At 39.4% G+C, this 25,812-nt stretch overlaps 1 protein-coding gene across 1 annotated transcript in view; it reads right to left on the reverse strand.

Moving 5' to 3' along the window:
• Gabra5 (gamma-aminobutyric acid type A receptor subunit alpha5) overlaps positions 1–25,812 on the reverse strand; it is a 73,147-nt gene that overhangs the window by 22,412 nt on the left and 24,923 nt on the right. Inside the window, exon 5 of the mRNA XM_027925902.2 lies at positions 1,842–1,924. Coding sequence (XP_027781703.1) covers positions 1,842–1,924 — 83 coding nt within the window. The remainder of the gene's footprint in view (positions 1–1,841; positions 1,925–25,812) is intronic.

The raw sequence follows: 25,812 nt of genomic DNA on the forward strand, positions 1-25,812 counted from the left end.
CTCTTTAGCATTTGAAGACCATAGTTTGAAAAAAGACCAGTTATTTCCATCTCACTTTACTTTTGGTTCATCACTCATACTTACCTCTCTTAAATTCAAAAGTCCCTTTGAAATGACAAAGTAATATAAATAAAACTCTTGGAGTCAAAAAAGGCTCCACTTCCAGGAATGGCAAAGTGGTTGCTATGAGGTAACAACCATTAAGTATGGACACCAATAAAAAATTACCCCCTGGAGGATCTGGAGAGAGAACAAGTATAGGCAGAAACTAAAGGGTGACACATGGAAGAAGCAATGGCTTTTCCCTTAAAAGGCTGTGTGTCAGTACTGTGACATGGCTAAGCTGCAGACAGGATTCCTCAGTCTTGTCGGTGTGAAGAATCAGAGGAAGAGTCTGTAGTCGCCAAGGCAATGCAGCTGGAAGGTAAGGCATCAAATCCTTGAAATTAAAAGAGCCATGGGGAGGAAGCCCCAAGTGTGATATATATATATACCGATGTACAAAATCTGCACCCAAATTTCTGTCTTACCCCCACATGGTATTTGCATGCATGGAGCATGGTCCCACCAGCCCAACAAAGGTCAAAGAAATACCTGACATGTCAGCTGCTGCTGCCTGCCAGGGAAAGGCAGTCTGGAGTTTGAACTCAGCCAAGTTAATTGGTTTTATATGTAGAAGTATGATTATAAATAGAAGTGCAAGTGTAAATGGAAGTGGAATATATAACTAAAACTCTATAGACTTAACAGAATCCAGAGTCCTTATAAAATAACCAAGTAGATCATGCATCCAACATCCAGGCTTTGAATCCTTCCCTAGGGACAGAAACCTCACTTCACCTCATACAGTTGATGAGGGAATTGGCAGAGTTAGAAAATCTAGACACCAACAACTGGGAACTAGGAAAAGGAGTAGGACGAGGGCCTACTTGGACTTTCAGTCACCACAGTCCCATATCCTTCCCAGGCTCAGCTCAGTGTAAGTGGATGCAGAACACCAGCTCCCAGATTCTTCCTAGGGAGGGAGAGGCAGATCATGGATCCAGCATCCCAACTTTCTGGGTGCTACACAGATGTCTGGCTTCCCATGGAGCCTGCCTTTGAGCACTGAGGGGACTCAGCACTACCCAGTCACCTAAGAGCCAGTGAGAACAGAGATGGCAACTGGTCTCACAGCCCATGCCACTGGTTCAGCACACAGCAAACAGGGAGATAACCCTAGACCTCAGCTGCTCTCTGGAAAAGAAAACAGTTGGATGAAGCATCCAATAATCCAGCTTTTCTGAGATGCCTGAGGAAAAGTTTCAGTCTTGTCTGTTTCTGACTACTAATGGGACCCCAGCATACTCGACACCTTGCGACTGTTTAAAACAACAACAAAAAGACAAAGATGTAGATTGGATGAGACAGAGATCTCCAGAGCATCTTGCCAGAAGGACTGGTGAAGGTCTTCTCCTGAATGTAGTCAGCTCAGGAAGACTGGGAAACCTCCTTCCCCTTAGCCCATGTGTTAAAGGCTTGTCTCAAGGGTGGGACTATTGGGAGGTGGTAGAGCCTTTGGGAGATGGAAACTTATAGGAGGTCTTTATTTCTCTGGAATACAAACTCAAAGGGGACTATGGAGCCCAAAGAATTCCTTTTTTTCTTGCTCTCTGACTTATGATATAGGTGGCCATATTTTCACTTTAAAGACAAGGAAAGTAGTGTGGCAAGGACAAAGCACTCTCTAGTCTTCTCTGATTGCACCATACTGTGCTCATACACAACCTACATTCTTCTCAATGAATGTGGAATTGATCTCAAAAGTATATTCACGGTTCTTACTTGTGAAAATAACTTACAGCTGCCAAATTTCAGAGGGCAAGCATGGGCATCCATCGGGAAGTCTTCAAGTTGCATGGGGCACTCAGCAGAGATCGTCAAGCTGAAAAAAAAGAGATCAGACCTTTAAATGACTGTCCACTGAGCAGCTACTTTGTCCCAGAAAGCCATATCAAATACTAATTTTAACAAATACCTTTTGTGATATTGTTTAAAATGCCTTCACTAAAGTACCGAAATTTGCGTAGTAGATGAGTATCATTCAGAAATAAGGCTTAGAATCAAATCCACTCAGCTTGGTATGTGTGTTTCTCCCCTCCCATCTATATACATAACTGCTTGTAAAACAACTAAAGATGCACTTAAAAGTATTTACTCTTTGTTTCCCATCCCTTATTCATCATTATCTAAAAAGGTTACCTTGATGAGGCTGAAAATATACACATTATCTAAAATAGCTCATGAGCTCAAAAAATGTAAATGTAGATAAATGCACAAAGTTTTACCAGAACCTGGCTATACTCATTGTTTAATAGATTGATATGAAACCGTACAGTAAGTAAATGTATGTTGCAATAGGAATGCTCTGGTAAAACTGGATTTGCTTTTTAATTCAAGCCTAGTTTTCCAAATAATAACACCAACAACCACAACCGCCATCACCAATAACTACAATAGTGATAATAATGACAGTGGGCCTGTTTTTGCCAGGAACTCTTTTGAATGCTTTACCTACATTCACTCATAAAATCATAGCAGCATTATGAGATCTCTTGCTATTATGACCTCAGTTCATGGAGGAGGAAATTTAGTGTGTAGAATAAGGAATCAGTCCCTAAATGCAAGGCTATCATGGCAGGATCCTCTGCTGCCAGCTTTTGATTGCAGGGGCTCCCTAAAGGCATCTGCTGCTTGCCACACAGCCACAGGCTCTGCTCTGGAAGAAGCAAGTGCACTTACAGAGCTACCACACATGGGAATTCCATGGTCTGCACAGGGCTTGAGGGTGCTCCCCAAAAGTTCATATGCCTGAAGCTTGGGCCCCAGTGTGGGGTTATTGAGGTGGTAGAAGCTGTAAGAGGTGGAGTCTAATAGGAGATGATTAGGTCACTGGTGCCACTGCCTTTGTAAGGCCTTAATGTAGTTCCTACTGGACCCCAGTTAAAAAGTGAGAGACTGACCCCTGAATCTGGAGTCCTGTCTTACCACAAGGTCACTTCTGCTCATGCCTCCACCATTGTGATGCCATCTCCATGAAGCCCTCAGAAGAGGTTGAACAGATGGAATCACCTGACCTTGAACTTTCAGTCCTCAAAACAAATCTCTTTACTTTGTTCATTACCCAGCATCAAGTATTTTGTCATAGTCACAGAAAATGGACAAGAATTTTTATTTATCTTACAGACCTTTTTCTAATTAAAATTCCAAATTGTATTGAGCTTATCTTCTGTTTTTTGATTTTCTTTCCATTATTTAAAATAAAATGAATTATATAAAATAAAATCATAAGACAAAACATTTGACTTCAAATGCATGTTATCATTCTACTTCTAAAGCAAATAATAATTCCATTTTAAATAGCACTGTGGTCAATGCCTCATTGTATTATATTTGAACACTGCTTAAGCACCCAGGAGGAGAATCAAAATGAAAAAACATTAATTTTTACCTTTATTACTTCCTCTTAATAATATAGATTAAACTATAATTATTAGATTGGGCACATAATTCACACTTGCTGATTGTAGACTAAGTAGTCAATGCATGCATTGTCTGATTGAAACTAAAATGTGATCAGTGGAAAGAGGTCTGTGCTCACTCCATCAGGAGTGAGAATTCTCCATTCACAATACTATGAAGGACAGTCTCTCAAATACATAGTGAGTCCCAGAGAGCTATAAGTGCAAATAGACAGAAGTCTCATGTTGAGGCAAGGAGATGATTTTTAAAATGGTATTCCATGTATATTCATAAATTATGAGAAAATACAGAAAAAAATATAAAGAAGATAATTACAAATACCTACCATTTTATTATGAATTTACTTGGTACAGGTAGCCCAGAGTTCTTCTATATGTATGTATATTTTCTTTTCATTCCTGGTATTTAAAATGCAGTCTTTTTTTTAAACCCAACATTAGAGCTGAAGTATTTCCCACATTACTAAAATCTACATAATTGTGACTCTGAGGGACTGAATATTTAATTCTAGCATGCATGTGTATGTGTAGTAACAAATAAAATGTTGTTAGATTTTTACATTATTTTTCATGACTGATAATCTGCAATGAATCTCTTCAATCATAAACTATGAAAAAAGGTACATTCTAAGAGACTATGAAATGGGTGAGGTAAATAGAGATTCACTTATTATAATTATGAAAATTAGGAATGAAAAAGCATACTCTGTGAGACTGGTATTCAGACAACACAAAGGAAATAATGGTTTTTTTTAACATGGTTGTTAGCAAACTTAAGCAATTTGTTGAGTAAAACAATAACCAACAGAGAATTTAAATGACTCAGATATAATCTAGAGAATAAAATCACAAGTGAGCTCAGAATATCTAGAATTTCCTTAAGAAGCAAAATTTTAATAGAGAACCAGGACACACACACACACACACACACACATACACACACACACACACATATATATCTGTAAGAGCAGGTTCAAAGCAATACATGTGACAAGGAGCACATGGAAAGACAGTGTTGTAGGGACTCTTTGGGTGGGTTTATGGCCTCCATTCTAACAATTCATGGAGCAGGGAGACAGGAACACCCAGGGCCCACCACTGGAGCAGTGCGGGGAGTTCAGGAGGAGAACTCAGCTTCAGTACTGAGCCTGCAACCAGCAGACCCAGCTCTGAGTCGCCTCCTACTAACGACATCATAGGCCCACTCCCATCCCCAGGGCAGACGTGGAGATGGTGCCTCAACGGCAGAGACTTCTTTTCAGTCAAGGACATGTCTCTAAGACACCTTAACTGGGGTTCTGGTTCCAGCAAACACTCAGTTTCCACAGGATCTGTAGATTGCCTGGAAACCAGGTCTGTTGGCAGGGTTCTTGACAACTTGATGACTTGTGGTTAGCTCCTCCTTTCCTTGCTCTGTGCTGGTCTGCTTCAGTCCACCTTCCCACTCCAGGTACCACAGCTCAGAACCTCTGTTGTCCGTCCCTATTTGTCAGCGCAAGCCACCCCCTACCATACACACACGTACCCAGGAAACTTGATACCCCCCTTGGGCATTCCACCCATTCCTGGATTACAACTGGTTTCCTGGCCAAGACCACCACGCGCTTACAAGGGGAACCAGAGCCCTGTATCTGTCATGGTGGGATTCATTCTGGCCGGTTGATTCCCAGAGCTACCCATCTCTGGAAAATCACTGCACTGACAACATTTAAAGGTGGCATTCTGACAAGGAAGGCACACCAAGGCCTACTTTTAGCATATTGTAGGAGTGAATGTGTATGCGTGTGCGCGCATGTGTGTGTATGTGTGTGTGTGTTATAAGGAGGACAGGGGATAGTAAGAACGTGCAAAGACAGGTCAATAGAAATTAGCTGGATATTATGGTTTAGATATGAAGTATCCCCCATCAGCTCATGTGTGAGACAACACAAGAAGCTGAGAGGGAAAATGATTAATCAATGTACTAATCCCCTGATAGGGATTACCTGATAACTGTAGGCAGACAGGGTGTGGTTGGAGGAAGTGTGTCAGTGGGGGAGTGCTTTTGGGGTAGATATAGTTTGTCCCTGGTGAGAGGAATCTCCCTCCCTCCCTGCCCCCCCCCTCTGCTTTCTGGTGCCATGTTCCCAGCTTTCCTCTACCACACCTTCCACCATAATATTCTGCTTTAACTTGAGCTCTGAGGGATAGAGCCCTCCTTCTATAGACTGATACCTCTGAAACCACGAGCCCCCAAATAAACTTTTCCTTTTCTAATCATTATTATCAGGTCTTTGGGTCATAGCAGCAAAATAGTTGACTGAAATATATATGTTTATATATATCCATATATAAAATATATGGATCTATATTGAAAAGATTCTTTAAAAAATTTCCAGTAAAAACATAAAAAAAGAATGCTTTCTATAATTACCACCTCAATAAATGTTATTATTAGAGACTCAATGATTAGTCCTCAGTTTTACAGAGCTCCTTAGAATTAGAATATAAAACCTCAGAAAAGCATACTTCATCTATGAAAGTGTCTAACAAATGAATTAATTATTCAGATAAGTCCTCCAACAGCAAATGTTTCAGCCTGAGTGAGAGAATAAATCTAAAATTTTTGATGCCTTTAAATGTCTCAACAATGGTCTGTGCTTATGTCTCTGGAGGGAAACTTCTATTCATGGGGTCTTTGAAATGTAAGGGCCTTGATGTATGTCCAACCTCCTTCACAGAGAATTGAGATCAAAGCCCTCTAGGAATGGTTGACTGTCATAGCTCAAAAGTGCCAGTCAGGTTACTGAGTCAAAATCTTCACTTTTTAGATAAAGAAAATGAAGCCCAGAAGGCTAAGAAACCTGCTTCTGGCAAAAGTTCACTGATTTACTAGTAGATCGAGGTATCCAGTTTTTTTTTTCCAAAGGTCCAATTTATGTTTTACTTCTAATTTCTGTTAAGACAGTTTAAGCACTGACTTATTGGAGCATAAGGTCCCATTTGTGAACAACCTCTTAATTGTAGGGTAAAGAAAGACCATTTTGTCAGTTAAGATCATTGTTCCGTCTTGGATTTTTATCATCCTAATTGAGATCTAACCAAAAGCAGCAGCTCACAGGTGAGCACTTTAAGACAGATAAAACAACCAAATTCTAGAGAAGCTTTAGCATTAATTAACTAACTTTGCCTAACTCCTCTGATCAAGTCTTCTCATTTGAAAAAGAATGATAACAGCAGCTGCTTTTATAACCAGAAAGAAATAATTAATAGGTATGAAAAACTGGTTAAAAGTGTTGGTCCAAGACCAGAAATTTAATAACAATAAGTAATTGAAGAAAGTGTCCAGATTCCTAGCCATATTCTCTTCAGATTTGAGACCTTCTTACCCATGTAGAAATACAGCACTAATGCAGTGGAAGGTAGTGCCATGCTGGGCAAAATAAGAGCAATGCTCACCTGTTTATGTTCTCATGCACAGAAACCCCAAGCCTCTGAATGCAATCTCACATGGAAAAATGCTCTGTAGATGTGATTAGTTTAAGGCTCTTCTGAAGGAGAGGTTTTCCTGGATTATCCATGTGGGAACAATATAATCACAAGGGTCTTTATAAAGGGGAGGCAAGAGCATCAGTTTCAGAGATGTGATGAGGGAAGCAGAGGTGGGAATGATGTGGTCAAGAGCCCAGGAATGCAGGTGTCCTCTAGAAACTGGAAGAAGCAAGGTAAGGATTCTTCCCTAGAGCTTCCAGAAGGAATGCAAACCTGTCAACACCTTAAATTTAGCCTTATAAGATTCTTTTGGGGTTCTTGACCACCAGAACTATAATATAATAAAATGTGCTATTTTAAGCAAATAAGTTCTTGACAATTTGTTACAGTGCCAACAGGTAATAACTGATACAAATTTTGATATCTGGAAGAGGGAAACTATTGTAATAAATTTCTGAAAATGTGGAAATGGCTTTGGAATTTGGCAGTGGGTAGAGGCTGGAAGGAAACTGAGATAAATAACAGAAATCCTACATTACCCTAAATAGACTGTTCCTAGACACATGGGTGTTAAGGACTCTGTACTGAGGATTTGCAAGAAAGTGATGAGCATGTATAGAAAACGTATGCTGTCACTGAGAATAGCTAAATGGCCAAAAACATACTGTTGGTAGAAATACAGAGATCAAAGGCTTTGCTGGTGAGAGTCTGAAGGAAATGTAGAGCACGCTGTTGGAAACTGTAAGAGAGAATATGACTGTTGTATAGTGAGAGAAAGCTTGGCTGAACTGTATCTACAGTTATACAGACAGCAGGACTTACAAACAATCATAGTAACATAAATAATGGCTCCTGACAATATAAGGTCTTCATTCCTGGAGCATGTAAACATTACCTTTCATGGAAAAAACGTCTTTGCAGATGAGAATAAGTTAAGGGTCTTGAGATGAGGAAGTCATCCAGGTGTGCCTTAAATGCAATCAGCTCTTGAGACAGGCAAGAGATGAAACACAGAAGAGAGAAGGAGATGAAAACAGAGATGACAGACGTGAGGTGCTGAGTTGCTGGCTTGAAGAGGTAGGCAGGAGCCTTGGGCCAAGGAATGCAAGACAAGGACTCTAAAAAAGGTGATGAATTTTTCCCAAGAGCCTCCAGAGAGAGTGTGTAGCTCTGCCAACATCTTGATTTTTGCTCCAGTGAAACTGATTTCAGATTAATGTGCTCCAGAAGCTTAAGAGAATGAATTTGTGTTGTTTAATGCCACCAAATTTGTGGCAATTTGTCATAGGAAGAAGTCATAGGAAGCTAACACAATGATGAAACTTCATACCTACATGAGGATATTTCTAAGACAAGTGTTGAAGTTGTGGCCTGCTTCCTTTCTGCTTCTCATAGTAAAAAGTGAGGGGCAGAGGAGAGAGATGGAATGGAAAGTTGCTAATAAAAGAAAAGAGCCAGAATCAATGATTTGGATAACTCTTAATTTATCTAGGTTGCAAAAAAAAGGAAATATACTAAAATTATGACATTCAGTGTCAAAATGGCCTGGTCTTAAGAGAAAAACAAGGGAGTCATAGGACAATGTTATGCTCATGCATCTGAACAACACAGAAAACTTTTTGAGATTATTAAGTGTGTGACTCAGGGGTCCCCTCAGTCATGTAAGTGGAAGCCAGATATAAAGAGGGGATTATCCATGAACAAGCATGGAAGAGCTGCTTGTCTAATGGCAGGAACATTTGAGACATCTATGGGAGACCCATGAGATTCTCAAAAATTTTACATTAACAGAAACACTGCTGCATTGGACTGAAAGGGACAGAGGACACAATGAAAGAAGGTACCAGACTCCCAACATCCTAGAGGCAGGAAACAGGTTGACAACACTCAGCTTCAAATATGTGCTACCCTATGGAAAAGGAAGGAGGCTCCAAGGCCACAACCTCAGACACACAGGGCAGGACCTCACATCACAGAGCTTTAGTGCCAGGCCTTGAAACCTAATGTCGTTTGTATGGCTGGATTTAGAAATTGCTCGGAAATGGTGCTTCCTTTTTTCCTACCCTTTTCTCTCATTTCAAATGGGAAGGTCTATTACTGCTCCCTTATTCCTGTTTCAGTATTGCATTTTTGGAGCAAAGAACTTGCTGCTTCCTAGGTTCTACAAATTCACAGATGTAGAGGAAATGTGCCTCAAGATAAATCACAGCAGATCCTTACCCAAAGCTGATTTAGACGATTCAGATGATGAGATTTGAAACTTTTGAGCTGATAAATTTTAGTTGAGATTTTGTACATTAATCTGATGCTGTAATATATTGAGTCTTTTGAGGATATGCAGATGGATTTAATGTAGTTTGATTGTGGGATGGACATAATTTGGGGGTCCAGACAGTACATGTGGCAGGAAAACTAATGCCCTTAATCCTAATGCTCCCTTACCTATGAATATATCCTTATGTGGCAAAAGGGCCATTTCAGATATGATTCAGTTAAGGCTCTTGAATACTTGCAAATGATGTTTATTATGTCTCTACTCACAATAACCAAGACATGGAATCATTCTATGTGCCCCTCAAGCTGCATAAAGAAAACAGGGTCTATATATACACAATAAAGCATCATTCATCCATGAAGAAGAGTGAAAATTATGCCATTTGGAGGACTATGGATGGACATCATGATAAGTGAAACAAGCCAGACTCATGAAAACAAATATTCCATGCTTTCCTTCATACATGGAATCTAAGAAAAGATAACCTACAAGTAAAAGAGGAACTTTTAGGGAAAGGGAAGAGTAACTGGGAGTAGAGAAGCAAGAGGGAAAGAAAGGGAGGGCATGCTCAAAGCATGATATATGCTTGTGCAGAAATGTCACAGTGAAACACATTAATATGCTTTAATTATTATAATTTTAAAAGTTAAGACTCTTAAAAATGGGGACACTATCTTGGATCCTCCTGGTGGGCCCAATGTCATCAATTGCAAGCTACTGGAAAGGGAGAGGCTCATACTGGAGGTAGGAAGTGAGGTGAGATGTTGAAAACACAGGAGGGTGAGCAGCATCATGACCCATGGAAACAAGCAGCCTCCAGAAGCTGAGAAAGAGAAGAAAGTGGGATCCTTCCCAGTGAAAAGCAACTATGTGGAAATCTGTCATGGCAACGGTAGGAAATTTATACAGCAGTTTCCATACAATAAGACAGAAGTCATATTTATTAATTGTATAACCAGTTGCAACTATGCTGAATGTTCCCTAAGTTTTATTGTTGTTCTGGAGTTTTAGGGGTTGAATTCACGGACTCTCATGTGCTTAGTCAAGTGCTCTACTACTGAGCTGCACCCTCATCCCCACCACAGAAGTTTTTCACAAAGCTGACAAGGAAATTTGGAAATGTTAGCCAATTTATAAATACCCACAAAGTGTTCGTGTCAATGAAAATACAGACTCGGTTAATGAAATCAGTACTTCACACAGTGTCCTGACCTGGTGAGTAGTGGCCAGCATACCACACCTCTCTGGAACCTCACAGGCAAGGCACTGCCTTTCATAAAGATGCTACCAGTGACTCTCAGGCAATATTTGAAATCCTTGCGGGGGGGCGGGGGGGTGGAGTTCTGAAAGTCAATATTAACATGTATAAAATGACTGATGCTATGGAAAAGAAACACTGTTTATTTGGTCATGATGTTTTTCTAGCCTTACGAGCCCTAAAGACCACACCAATGCTTCATTCAGGTGCCTTTCTAGTCCCCAGAATTGTATCCATCTGAAAGACTGCAGGGCTCAGAGGTGCAGTGGAACTGGTACTGCCCACCTGGCCTCAGAGGAGGAGCAGGCTTATCGCAGTATGGCCTTGTATGATGCCTCTGGTTTACCCACACATGTATAAGGTTGAACAAGGCTTTTCAATACTCTAGCAAGGAGGAAGCCACAGAATTCTCCTGGCTCTGTACCTGAGTCACATCCTGAGATATCCTGGAACTACAGATCCACATTTTGTGCTATGGCAAGGGGGCGTTGAAAGGAAGCCCAGCTCTGAGAATCACATATTCATTTTTCTTGTATTTGACTCATCTCAAGATTGGCAAATGAAGAGACATCTATCCATGTCTTCATTTACATAAAACTGGCACACACGCGCACACACACACACACACAGAAGGCCACTGTATCCACAGAGCTTCCACATCCGTGAATTCAATAAACTAAGGATAAGAAATATTCTGAAAAAAAAAATGCATCTGTACTGAACATGTAGACCTTCCCTTGTCACTATTCCCTAAACAAAACTGTTTAACAATGATTTAGATAGTGTTTACATTGTGTTTGGAATTTTTAGTAAGTCAGATGCTCTTTTAAAGTACATAAAAAAATGAGTACATAGGTGTTATACAAACACCAAGAATTTTGGTATCTATGCAATATTTTCATATCTGTGGTATCTCTAGAACCAACCCTCCCAAAATAAGGACAGGGTGTGTGTGTGTGTGTGTGTGTGTGTGTGTGTATGCAGGCATATGTGTGTGTATAAAAAATTAAAGTCACCAGTGCTAGGAATATAGACATTCTTTTTTCTCCTTCAGAAACCTTCCCAGGTATGCTGCCTGATGCTAAAATCCCGCCCTGTTGGAGTTTTCTCCCTTACACTCCTTCACTAAGGGGAAAAACAAAACAAACAAACAGACCTCAAATTGTCTTCTAAAGAAAAGAATGTATGAACATATTTGTTTTCTTATAAACAATCACTAACATGATGTTCTACTTGTATTATTTTGTGTACCTGCTAGGAATTGCCAATATTCATGGGAACCTAACTACAATTTAGAATAAAATTTTTGAAGAAAAATGCATTCTAAAGCTTAATTAAATATGTAAAAATTGAACATTTTAAAATATAAATGTTGATCAGCCAAGAACAGTGTCTGTCTCATCAGGAAGATCACTGCCAGGCTGATCTTATTACTGATGGTGTGGGTACTGGTTGTGTTCTGTGATGGTTGTGCATCCCTTGTAATGGATTGTCTTGGATCCAGGCTGACTGCACGCCTGGTTTCTTTCAGGAGCTGGGCACTGTACTTGTTTGCCAAGCTCCTCGGGGATTTGTGCCTTAGCACTAACCCTGAACCCACCCAACTCCAAGGCCAGGAGTAGGGTTGGCAGGAATTGCCTGAAATTAAACAGAGGCAAGTCCCGCAGGGGCTGTTGAGGTGGGAGAGTAGGAATAAGCAATAGAGAGCTGGAATAAAGTTCACAGTGACCTATTTTAAACAATAGAATTTAAATTTGATGAACACAATCTTTTAAAAAAAATAGAACAGGGTATTATTTGAAATTTTAAAGTCTTTCAAGAAAGATTATGTTCAGATGATTCATGTTTTCATTTATACAATTGTAGCATTCCATGCTTTAAAAAAATTGACTACTGAGATGACAAAAATGTCTTCTTGGAAATGGATCTAAATTCTACAACTCACTTCAAGCTTGAGTCACAGGATTCATAAGTTGTTTTATGGCTAATTAATTTCATATACTTGAATATAATAGGATATATGGGACACCAACCAGCAGAATTATACTGGACTAAAAGTGAGGTCTGCACTATTTATTAGAATTTTCATTCCCCTTCAACTGTTGGAAAGATGTCACCAACTGTTATTGATGTTGGGAAATTTGATAATTTTGAAAAGCTAACATATTATCCTACAGGGACATAAGCTTTATTGATCTGTTTTGATTAATATCACTATTTGTTTTTTCATTACTCATGTCCTGAAGAAGGCATCATAATGATGGGTGTGAGAGTGGGAATATTTTGTTTATTTTTTTATGTGTATTTATACACTCAGCAATAAATATACCTTAACAGGTCAAATGTGGAAAAATAAACATAAGCCTGAACAATAAAAATTGCTGCAAAAGAGGAATATCACAAATATGCAAAGGAGTTACTTTCTCAAAATGAAATTCAAAGTTTAACTTTGAGAAATTCTTTGAGATATTTCTTTAAGATTTAAGCATAAGACAAAGAATAGCATGACATAGAAGAAAGCAGATGGACAAGTCTATGGAATCAAATAGAGCCAGCTTCTATGATTCAAAATTCTGAAGCAGATTCCATTATATAGGAGCTATCTTACAGTATTATTTAAGGTATTGCCATACCAATGTAAAATATGCAGCACAATGCATGACACACAGTAGATGTTTTTAAAACTCTACAGAAGAAATAAAGGAGATATCAGAAACATCGGCAGATTGGGGGACTCCAAAAGTCTATCCATCCAGAATGACCTGGCAAAAATTATAAACATCAACCTTTGTTTGAATTCTGGAACCTACAAAAAAAATCTTACAACAACTAGAGGGATCTCAGTGAAGAGAAAAGCACCTGGTCTTCAGTAAGCAAGTTCTGAGGCATTTTAATTTACCAGGTACCATCCCCTGCTCTCCAAGTACCATAATCCTTGGCAATGGCAGCCCCATTCCTGGTGCAGGTGAGTGGTAACAGGAGCAATTCGAACCTTATTATCAAATGATATCTGTTACTTGTTTTGATCTATCTGAGGTTCCCTGCTTTTGTTTTGCCTGTATCAGAGATTTCCCAGACTGATGTCCTTTCCTAGACAGCATTTGTCTAAAATCTATCCACAGACTCGGGGAGGTTTTTTGATGCTTTTTCCCCCAAGGGGGAGGAGATAGTTTTCATTTTGGTTCAAGGCATTTAAAAATCTGTAGGATAACTATGTAACCACTAAGCTAAAGAAACAATGGCCCCACATGACAAACAATATAGAATTTACAAAATTAATGGAAAAAAAAACCTCAGCAAGCATTCAATACCTATAACAAGCACAAACAACAAATACTATGAAGGTGATGAGGATAGAATTTTCAGAGTTACCACATCATAATTTTTTAAAAATGCCTATTTTTAATTAAAAAACAAAGCCCATGAAGAAACAAAGATAGTCTATTTAAAGTGAAAATAAAAATTAACAGAAACTCCCTGAGAATACAAAGACATTAAACTTCTAGGAAACAAATTAAACCAAGTGTCTTAAATACCAAAGAACTAAAGAACACCATGCACAAAGTAATAATAAAGGAAGCACAGTACACAATATCTCAACATACAGAGTACAAGTAAAGAGAGAGAAGTTAGGAAAGCACCAAACAGAAACTCTGGAGGATAAAGACAAGCAAACAAAACAAAAACACAACTGAAGCAAACAATGTGTGGAGAGTTTCAACAGCAGAATGAAAAATATTCATCAAACTTGGAGGTAAAGTAAAATGAAATTATCCAGTCTGAGGAGGAGGAGAAACAGAAAAGAATGAATAAAAATGAACAGAGTCTAAGAGAGGTCTAAGACACCACCAACATTACCAAATCAAGGACACGGGAAGTCCCAGAACAAGAGAAAGGGAGAAAAGAGAAGGAATAATTGAAGAAATAATGGCTCAAAAAGTTCTAAATTTTATAAAGAATATAAATTTAACATCTAAGAATCCAGTGAGCTCCTAGTAGGATAAAGTCAAAATAGATATAGATTAAAATACATTATACTAAAATTGTCAAAAGCCAATGATGAAGAAAGAATCATGAAAGAAGCAAAGAAGAAGCAATACATAATGCACAAAGGTTCCTAAATAAGATTAAACTGATGATTTCCACCAGAAACGATGAAGAGCCAGTGCAATGGATTACTGAATGTGTTTAAAGAGAAAAAAAACTATCAACCAAGAATTCTATTTCCAGCCAAACTATGCTTCAACATTAAGGAGAATTTAATATATTCTAGATTAAAGGTCACTGAAGAAACATTAAAAAGTCAATTAATGTAATCCATCAGATCAACAAGCTAAAGAAAAGTTGTACAATTTTACATTAGATGCAGAAAAGGCATTTGACAAAATCCAACAACCATTTGTGACAAAAACTTACAGTAAACTAAAACTATTGGGGAACTTACTTCACATGATAAAAATTATCTCCAAAACCCTACAGCTAGCATAATTAATGGAGAGAAATTCAAAGTTTGCTTCTCAGTTCAGAACTGAGCAAAGATATCTCCTCTCAACACCTTTTCAACATCATTCCTAGAAGCCCTAGCTAATAAAATAGGATAAGAAATGCAATTTAAAGATATCTACAGATTGAAAAGAAAATTATAAAATTGTCCATAAGCACAGATGATATGACTTTCTATGTAGAAAATATAAAAGGATCAACAACAATAATAATAAATTCCTGGAACTAATATACAAATTAAGTGAGGTTAGTGGATCCAAGATTAATATGCAAAATTCAGTCATTTTCTCACATATCAGCAATGAGCATATAAAATTTAAATGAAAGACATATTGCCATCCAAAATTGAAATATTTATGTAAAAATCTAACAAAGATGTACATGATATGTGTGAGAAAAACAAGAAGACTGATGAAAGAAATCAAAGAACTAAATAAATGGAGGGAATTTCCATCATCATTTATAGGAAAATTCAATATCACTAAGATGTCAACTCTTTACAACTTGATCTGCACATTCAATGCAATTTCAACTAAAACCCCATAAAGTTATTTTGTGGATTTTAACAAATTGATTGTAAAATTTATCTAGATAGACAAAATGCCATGAATAGTCAGCACAAGATTAAAGAACAAAGTAGGAACAGTGACAGGACCAAACTTCAAGGTTTATTACATAGCAACAGTGGGTAGAGGATGGGGCTCAGTAGTAGAGCACTTGTCTGGCATGCATGAGGTTTGGGGTTTGATCCTGAGCATAGAGAGACAGATAGACAGATAAAGTGACAGTAAGCAAGTCAGTGCAGAATTTGTGAAACAATGGACAAAGAGATTAATAGGAGAGAAAAGAGTGAAGAAATGGACCCACAAAATATTGTCAACTAATATTTGACCAAAAAGCAAAGGCGATGCCCTGGAAAACCATAATCTTTCAATAACTGATGCTGGGACAAATGGACATTCACAAAAATCCATTCAAAATAGATCACAGGACCAAATGGGAAATGCAAAACTATAAATCTCTTATAAGAATAAATGAATAAATGTATTATCCTATGAGAATAAATGACCTTGAGTTTGCTAAGGACACCTCAAATATGATAATAAAGGCACACTCCATGAAAGAAAGAATTGATAAGTTAAAATTCATTAAAATCAAAATTTTCTAATCAGAGAAAAAATTAAAACACAAGTCACAGATGGGGAGAAACAAAGTGCAAAGACATATCTGACAAAGGACTGTTAAATGAAATATTCAAGGAATTCTTAAAACTAGACCACAAAAAGGAAACAACCCAATTAAAATATAGTTTAAAATATCTAAGCAATTCTCCTCAAAACTATAAAGATCATCAAAAACAAGGAAATTCTGAAAAAATATCATCACAGCCAAGGGAACCCAAGGAGATACAAGGACTAAATATAATGTAGCATCATAGATGAGATCTTGGAACAGAAAAAGAACTAAGATAAAAACTGAGGAAATCAGAATAAAGTACGGACTTTTAGTTAATAATAATAATGTACCAATATCAGTTTGTTCATGGAGACAAATGAAGTATACTTATGTAATGTCAGTAATATGAGAATTGGTTGTGGGGCATATGGGAACACTAGACTGTCCTTATACTTTTTCTGCAAAACTAAAACTATTCTAAAATAAACAGCTTATTTTTTTTTCTAATTAAAAAAAAAAAAAACCAACCTTAGAACTACCTCACCAAAGAAGACATAGAGATGACAAACAAACATAGAATGCTCACATCATATGTCATCAAGGAAATGCAAATTGGAACAATGAGATGTCACCACATATTTACTACAATGACCAACTCCAGTACACTGATGATAGCAAATGCTGGAAACCATGTGGAGAAAGAAATTCTCAGTTTTTGCTATCGTAAATGCAAAATCATACAGCCAGCCACTTTGGAAGTTATTTTGGCAATTTGCCACAAAACTAAAAAAAAAAGAAATCTTACCATAAGATCTAGCACTGTGATCCTCAGTGTTTATTCACAAGAGTCAAAAAGTTGTGTCTACACACAATCCTTCACAAGAATGTTTACAGTAGCTTTTTTCACAATCACCAACACCAAGCAACCAAATATGTGCTTTCATAGGTGAATGGATGAAGCATACTATATCCAGACATAGCAATGGAATATTATTTGGTACTAAAAAGAAATGAGCTTTCAAGCCATGAAAAAATATGGAGGAAACCTAAGTGCACATTAGTAAATGAAAACAGCCAGATAGAAAGGTTTCATATTGTATGATTCAAACTACATGATATTCTAGGGAAAGGCAAAACTATGGAGAACATGACTGCTGGGGTTTGTGAGGAGAGAGGGATAAATAAGTGGGGCACAGAGGATTTTTAGAGCAGCAAAAATATCACATGTGATACCATAATCTAGGTACATATCATTATAATTTTGTCCAAATCCATAAAAAGTATAACATGAAGAGTAGACCCTAATGTAAACTATGGATCTAGGGGAATGATGGCATGTCAATATAGGCTTGTCTATTAAAACACATGTACCACTGTAATGGGGAGAGGGAGGCAATCCCTGTGTGGAGGCATGCAGAATAAGGGAAATCTCTGCACCTTACTTTCGACTTTTCTGTAAATCAGAAACTGGTCTGAAAAATCAATTATTTTATAGGACTTAATAAGTTGGAAGAGAGTGTATAAAGGAGGTTGCATTTGATTGTGGTATGCTCAATACACATATGAATATATTATACTAAATTCCATTATTAGGCACAATGAATACATGTTAACAAAAAGGAAAATGAAATCAATTATAAAATTTTAAAATATGTAAAAAATTAATTTTTTAAAAAAAGTAGTAAGTTCATTACTTAGTAAACTTCCATATACTAGACTTGACATATAATAAATGATAAAGGCAGTCCTGTATGAATAATTTAAAAAATACTAGACAATAATTTAAAGCTACTGAAAATAAATGACAGAAATTATATACGTAAATACAAAAGATGGTACTATACTATTATATTTTTAGTTTTTAACCCCTGTTTTATCCTACATGTTTTTTAAATTTTTTTTAGTTGTTGATAGACCTTTATTTTATTTATTTGTATGTGGTGCTGAGAATCGAACCCAGTGCTTCACATGTGCCAAGTGAGTGTGTTACCGCTGAGCCACAGCCCCAGCCCTATCCCACATGTTTTAAAAGACAAATGCATAAAATGATCATTGTAAATCTGTAATAATGAACATACTTTATACAAGGATGTAATCTGTGACAACGAATAACATAACAGGGGACACGGCATAGCAGCAAAGTTTCTTATATCATAGAAAATAAGTTAGTTCAAACTAAGTCGTTATAAATTTTGATGTTAAACATAATCCCCAGACAAAACATTAAGAAAATAATTTTAAAATATACAAGTAATTGAATGGGAATCAAAATTATATACTGGGAAAAAATTAACCTCAAAAGAAGGCAGTAACAGAAGAATCATAGAACAAAAAATGAATAAGATATATAGAAATAAGCAGAAAAAAATGAAGAAGTCCTTCCTTGTCAGTGATTATGTTAAATGTAAATGGATTAAGCATTTCAATTGAAAGGCAAAGATTGGCAGAACTGCTGGGCACAGTGGTGCATGCTTGTAATACCAGAGGTTTGGGAGGCTGAGGCAGGAGTATCATGAGTTCAGAGCCAATCTCAGCAAAAAGTGAGGTGCTAAAAGCAATTCAGTGAGACCCTGTCTCTAAATAAAATACAAAATAGGGCTGGAGATGTGGCTCAATGCTCAAGTACCCTTGAGTTCAATCCCCAGTACGAAAAAAAAAAAAAAAAAAGATTGGCAGAATTGATAAAGAAATATAAATTCATTATATACTGCCAATAAGAGACACATTTTAGTTCCAAAATATGTTAGAAAGTTGAAAGTGAAATGAAGGAAATGCATTCCATGCAAACCATAATCAAAGAGAGCTTTAAGACAAAATTTGTTAAAAGAAACAAAGAAAGATATTGTATAATTTTGATAAGAAGTTCAATTCATCTAGAATACACAGAAACTACAAACATAAATGAAGCTCACAATAGAATCCCAAAAATATCTGATGGAAAAAAATGATAAAATTCAGAGAAAATGGACTATCCTATAATAATAGTGAGACATCAATAACCCATCTTAAATAATGGGTAGAGCTCAAGACAGAATATTGAAAAGAAAACAGAGACTTCAGCTGCACTATAAACCACCTGGACTCACAGTCACATAAAGGACACTCGATCTAACAAGGGCACAATACGCATTGTTCTCAAGTGTGCATGAAGCATTGCCCAGGATAGACCAGCTGGCAACAAAACAAGACTCAAATTTAAAAATTGTGAAATAATACAAAGTATCGCTTCTGACTGAAACATGGAATGAAACCAGAAATCAACACCAGAAGGAAAACTGAAAAATTAATGAATATATGGAAATTAAAGAACACACTTCTAAAGAAGAAATGGGTCAAAGAATATATCATAAGAGAAATTAGGGAAAAGAACAACTGAGATGAATGAAAACAAAAATATGACCTATCAAAATTTATGGGATATGGAAATAGTAGTTCTCAGTAAAATTTATACCTAGATACACTGACATTTAATAAGGAAGATCTCAATTCCATAACCTAACTTCACATACAAAGGCACTAAAACAAAAAGAATGAGCTAAATCTAGAGCTAAGTGAAGAAAGGAAACAAGAAAGGCTAAATAAATAAAGCAGAGAATAGAAAGAGAAAAGCTTTCTGGGCTCACAGAAGGGTCAGAGGAGATGCTGACTGGTGATGGGGAAGCCTGAGTCCCTGGACACAGGTGCCAATCTTCTGTACTATAGATGCTGCTGCTTTCAATATTTAAATCCCTTCTTCCAGATTTCTAAGGACCTCAGATAACACACAAGTGCTTCTGAGTTGCTATTTATGCCATTTTATGTGTCTGCTTTAGCAACCCAGAATCTTTCAAATGATGACCTCAGGTTCTTCCTTCGTAGAGCTGGTAGGAAGGGTGTGTTGATGCATGTGGATGTGAAGATGAAACTTTATACACTAAGATTCTCAGAAGGTGGCCCAAGAGCAACCTCCCCAGAGTGGTGGTGCAGCAGTGCAAGGACTAGGGGGACTTCTTCCATTGCCTTTACTCCCTGGGCAGCCAGACTTTGTTTTCTATATTCAGAGGCTGGATGGTCTGCACTTTCTATCTGCCTTTTCAGAGACAGCAATAAAATTCATGGTTATTCAGGAGCATCATTAACACATGTACACAAAGACACCTCGGAGCCTTTACACAGAAGGAAAATACATTCCAAATTATCCTTAGGTTTCTGTGTAATGTAGGGCAGAGAAGTGATCAAAAGGTACAAGGCTCCAGAGCAGTGTGAGGTTGGAAAATAACCCAAGGGACAGAATGATGTCCATTTGATAGCCCAGGAGGGAGAACTGAGAGGTGGGGAGAAGAGCATCACCCCTTGGCATGGAAGGAAGGAAGAGGTGTACTGGGCTCTCATGGAGACCCTGGACCCAGCCTGGCTCACAGGACTAAACGGACATCTCCTCTGGGCTGAGCACTGTGAATAGGCTCTTTTAGCTTATATTTACAACCCTAGGGGACAGATACTTTAACTGTCATAACATAAGGAGAAATTTATTAGTAGCAGAGCTAGGATTCCAATCCAAGCAGAATAGCTCCAAAGCCTACACCAAAGTTAAGAGTAGAATCCAAAATTTACAAGTTATTTCACAGGCTATAAATCCTGAACATTCTAGAGATTCCTGCAATGAATCAGGAGGACTTTTACAGTTGTCTTTGCACCTGTATTTAGAGGGAATAATAAGAGAAACCAAGAGCCAGGCATCAGCTGAATGACGGTAGCAGCCCTCTGGGGAAAGGTGAAAAGTTCCAGTGGATGGAGGGGAAGCTTTGGTAGATTTGGACAACAAAGAAAGGCCAGTGTTTCATGGCAGAAAGAATGGAAGGGGGTCAGCAATCGACAGAACCAGCTGGTTAACGAAGAACTAAGCAAGCAGCTACAATGTAAGAACAACTCTGGGCTGCTGCAGACCTCAGCGGAGGGCACAAGAGAGAAGCCTGCAGTCCACCGAGAAGAAAATCAGGGCTTGGGGGTACTTATTTGAAGGCATATAAATAAACAGAAGTAAAACCCATGGAAACAACTTATTTTCCAGAAGAGCAACTCTGAGATTGGAGGACAAAGCCTTGGAGGAAGCCTATGTTCTGTTCATCCAGCTATGTCTTAGGTCCATGCAGCTGGGCAAGGTCCCATGTCTCTGTTCAATCCTTTACCAAGCAGGGCAAAAACGTGTGCCCAGGCTCCTCACGGGGGAGCACAGCACCCACCTCCGGTGCCTCAAAACGGCACCCTCTCTGTAGACCGGGAAAAGCAGTGGTTCTGATGACCAGAGAGTACAGGAAAACAGGTCCACGCAACCAAGAACAGTGAAGGCAACAGATTCAGGGGAGGGAAAATGGGAGGACAGACTCTAACCAGGAGAAGATCCTGGGCAATGTGGAACTAGCTTTTATAAGTGGGCAACAAGGGAAGAACCACAGTCTGAGAAAACTGCCTGTTGTGTCTTTTGGGGAGGCAGACAGGAGCCTCTCTGTTATGGTTTGGATGTGAGGTGGCCCCCAAAAGCTCAGGTGTGAGACAATGCAGGGAAGTCCAGAGTTTCAATGATTGGGTTAAGAGAGCCTTAGCCTAGTCAGAGCATTAATCCCCTGACAGGGATTAACAGGGAAGGTGTGGCTGGAGGAGGTGGATCACTAAGGGCGTCTTTTGGGTTTATAGTTTGTCCCTCACGAGTGGGGCACTCTCTCTGCTTCCTGGTTACCATGAGCTGAGCTGCTTTCCTCCTCCGCACCCTTCCACCATGATTTTCTGCCTCACTCTGGCCCACAGTAATGAAGTCTGCTGTCTAAGGACTAGGACCTCTGAAAGAGTGAAAGTCACAGATACTTCTCCTCCTCTAAAACTGTTCGGGCAGTTTTTTAGGTCCTAGAGGCAAAACAAAAAGCTGACTAAGACACCCTCACACAGGAGGATCACAACATGGCCCTCACCTGTATCACCTCGCTGATGCCTCTTCCAATTCAAGGGGATGCCTAGAGGGACCATCCTAACTTTCAGATGAGGGTGGGACTCAATGATGACGTTGGGTGTGCAGTGGTGGAACCACCCACAGACCCTCAAGGGGTCTGGAGGGATCCCTGTTCCAGACCTCTGCCAGCCTCTCTTTAAGGAGTCATGTGAACACTGGGGCTTGCTGACACAGAACTCCAGGTGCATGACTTCCTCCTAGGGTGGCCTGGCTTTACCCTCCAACCTCAGGATCTCCTCACCTGCAGTGAGGAACAACTGTAGCTACTCCACCACTTCTGAGGGGTAAGGGGACATGCGTGGGAATTGTGTGGCCTGAGAAGGTGGTCAGGAAAGCCTACAGAGGTGGTCCTGGCCTACTTTCCCCAAGGCCAAACCAAAAGGAATCAGCCTCGCCCTGATCCTTGTCCATAAAAAGGTCTTAACTCCTGCTGCTCCCTGGCCTTCTTCCCGATAGCCTCAAGCACACATTCACATAACTGCATACTGACTCCTGAAGCCATGTTTTTGCACACACTGGTCTCTGTGTCCAGAAACCCCTGGCAGCCCCAGCTCAGGCAGGGCCACATTACCTCCTCCACCCAGTCTCACCCCCTGATGTCACCCTGTGGACTCGCCCTGCTCCCCAGCCCCTAAGGCTGAGCAGGTGGTTCCATGGATGGTGCTGGTTCAACTTTTTCCACACGACTTTAAATGGGTGAAGGGAGGGAGCAAGTGGGGAGGAAATGATGGCTTAAGGATGGGCTGGGCCCTGTGAGAGGCAGGGCAGAGCCGAAGTAGAACCAGCCCAGGTCCCATCAGGGCTAGGCACATAGGTTACACAGCAGGAGACTGGCCAGACTGCCTTCCCCCCTTATCCAGTAAGAGTCGGGAGATGGGAGCCCTTGTTCTCATCACACACCACACATAGCACACAAGCCCACTCACACAAGCTACACAATCACAAACACACCCCATGATCACCTTCATACACCATACACACATGCACACAACTGTACACATCACACTCACATACACACCCACTCACACACAACTGCACCCCACATACATACTCTCTTTAACTATTCACTATACCCATACACACACCATACACTCCCACACCCACACATACCCACTCAGATAACACACTACACACCAACACTTACACAGCCATTCATGCTCACTCACACATCCACACTCACTCATATACCACAAAGACACACTCATACATACAACCACTCCCACAAAAACACACTCACATTCTCCAACACCTATACATACTCTCTCACACACATGTACCCACACTCCCTCAAACACGACACACCCCCAAACCACACATTCTCTCCCTCTCTCTCTCTCTCTCACACACACACACACACACATACCCATGCACACTCAAAAAACATATACACACTCATATACCACAATCATACACAACACTCACACACCTACATACCGATACATATGCACGCTCACACACACCACTCCAACTCTAGCACTACTATCCTCAATGATCATTCCTCCCTGCAGAGGGCAGGGAGGGGGGTGTCCCCCAGCATTACTGGAAATCCTGGGTCACCCAGGCAGGAAAGAACAAGGCCCAGTGCCTTAGGGGCTGTTGGAGCACACTGCATGCAGGCTCAGGTCTGCAGCTGGGCACCCAGGGAAAAGCTGAGCCACACACCCTCTGGCTAACAGTCACACAAAACGTCTCTTTGGATTGTTTTTATCTGTGCTGGATATCTTCATTTAGCCACATCAGAGACTGCACAAGTGTAACATATTGAAAATAGAATTCAACGTTTCTCTGACACTTTCAGGAAAGCCCTGGTGCCTTTCAAATGTTCCCATTCGTTCACTCATTCCTTTGTGTCTTTATCATGGGGAATGGTATCACTTTGCAAGACAGACCTGGGAATCATTTTTGACACCTCCCATTTGTCACCAGTTTTAAATCTATCAAGTCCTGTCCATTCACCTCCAAAATGTCACAGACATGGGCCATTTTTTCCATTTCCCTGGGGTCACCTTTCATCCCTTGCATGGATGTCATAATCCCCTAAATTCCTGTTCCCTCTGAGAATTCTAATGCTTCCAATCATTTCCCCCCCATGCAAAGTTGCCTCAGGTTTGATTCCTCAGCCTCATGCCCAGTACACAAGGATGAACCCACTCAGTCACTGGACTTCACCCACCTCCTTAAACATGTGCTCTGTGGACAGCCACGCACACCCCTCCTCCACCTACCCAATGCCACATCATCCCTGAAGTGACTCCCAAAGGAAAGCTTTACCTGACCTCCCCCAACCCCAAGGGCCCCTCCTATTAGTCCATCCTATGTTCTTTTTCTTCTCTGTGTTTTAATTCCAACAGACTAACAATTTAATGCTAACAATTAATAGTGTGTGTTCATTGACCTTATTAATATTGTGTGAAGTACTGTAGAAAAAAATTACCTTCAAGGGATAGGGGCGTAGTTCAGTGGTAAAGAACTTGCCTCATATGTATGAGGCTATGGGTTCAATCCCCAGGATTGCCAAATGTAGAAAAATAAAAATCAACTTCAATTAGGAAAAAAAGTTCAATAACAAAAATTAAGTTGGCAATGTACTATTTTCTTATTAGATGTCTAGGAAAATATTTATCAGTTTGACCATTCATACTTCTAGAATGCTTTAGAAAAATCAGCCTATTAAAAGACTGTAGCTTCAATACTTTTAAGTTTCCTTGAAATACTTTGAAACTTTGCTTAAGTACAAAGATTCCCTGAGTCTTTATTAACTGCACATGTGACACGGCTGAGAGCAGCTGGCTACCACTGGTCTAGGTGGGGTGGACACACATATGATCAGGGCTCAGAGTGGAAAAAACAGGATCCCTAAAAATGCTTCTGATTCTGAGATTGGGCTGAATTTTCAAAGGAACTCTGTGGCAACACCAATGTCCTATACATGTGCTGCCCATTGTGGAAGCCACCATTCACATCTGGCTATTGATTGAGATGTTGCTAATATGCTGAATTGTTAATTTTATGTAAGGTTCATTTTTAAATGTCATAGATTGCTAGTGGCTACCATATCAGACAGCACAAATTATAAAAGGCAAAAGCAAGACTCTTGAGATTCCAATCTCCTTGGGAAACACTTTGGGCATGGATAACTCTACTGTATCTTCTTCCACTTCACATCAGGCAAACACCTAATCATTTTCAGGGTAAATATAGAAATCCTCACTGCATTAGCTGCATTACTATGAGACCATGACTTCTTAGAATTTTCTAGTGCCCATTGTTGTTGGCTGATCTGAGGGTCAACTCAGACTCGAGAACCACATGGATGACAGCATGCATGAGATGAAACCATTGATATCTGCCAATTAAAAGGACCACACTCTTAGTTGAGATTAGGAGGGCTGGTCCTTCAACCCTTCCCCTGTGAAAAAGAGGATTCTTCTTTTTTTTATTTTTTAATCAGCTTTTGACATTGACTCAGAACCCCTGTTCCAGTCCCTGGGGTGCAGGTACAGGCTGGCTGCATGACAGGAAGGACTCTAGGCTAAGGACAGGCTTCCTGTGTCCTTCAGAGGAATGTGCTACAGAACCACAACACTTTTCATTTCCCTGGAAGTGCTTCAGTAGAGCCAGTACT

This window comes from Marmota flaviventris, chromosome 2 (genome assembly GCF_047511675.1).
Source record: "Marmota flaviventris isolate mMarFla1 chromosome 2, mMarFla1.hap1, whole genome shotgun sequence".
Lineage (NCBI taxonomy): Eukaryota > Metazoa > Chordata > Mammalia > Rodentia > Sciuridae > Marmota > Marmota flaviventris.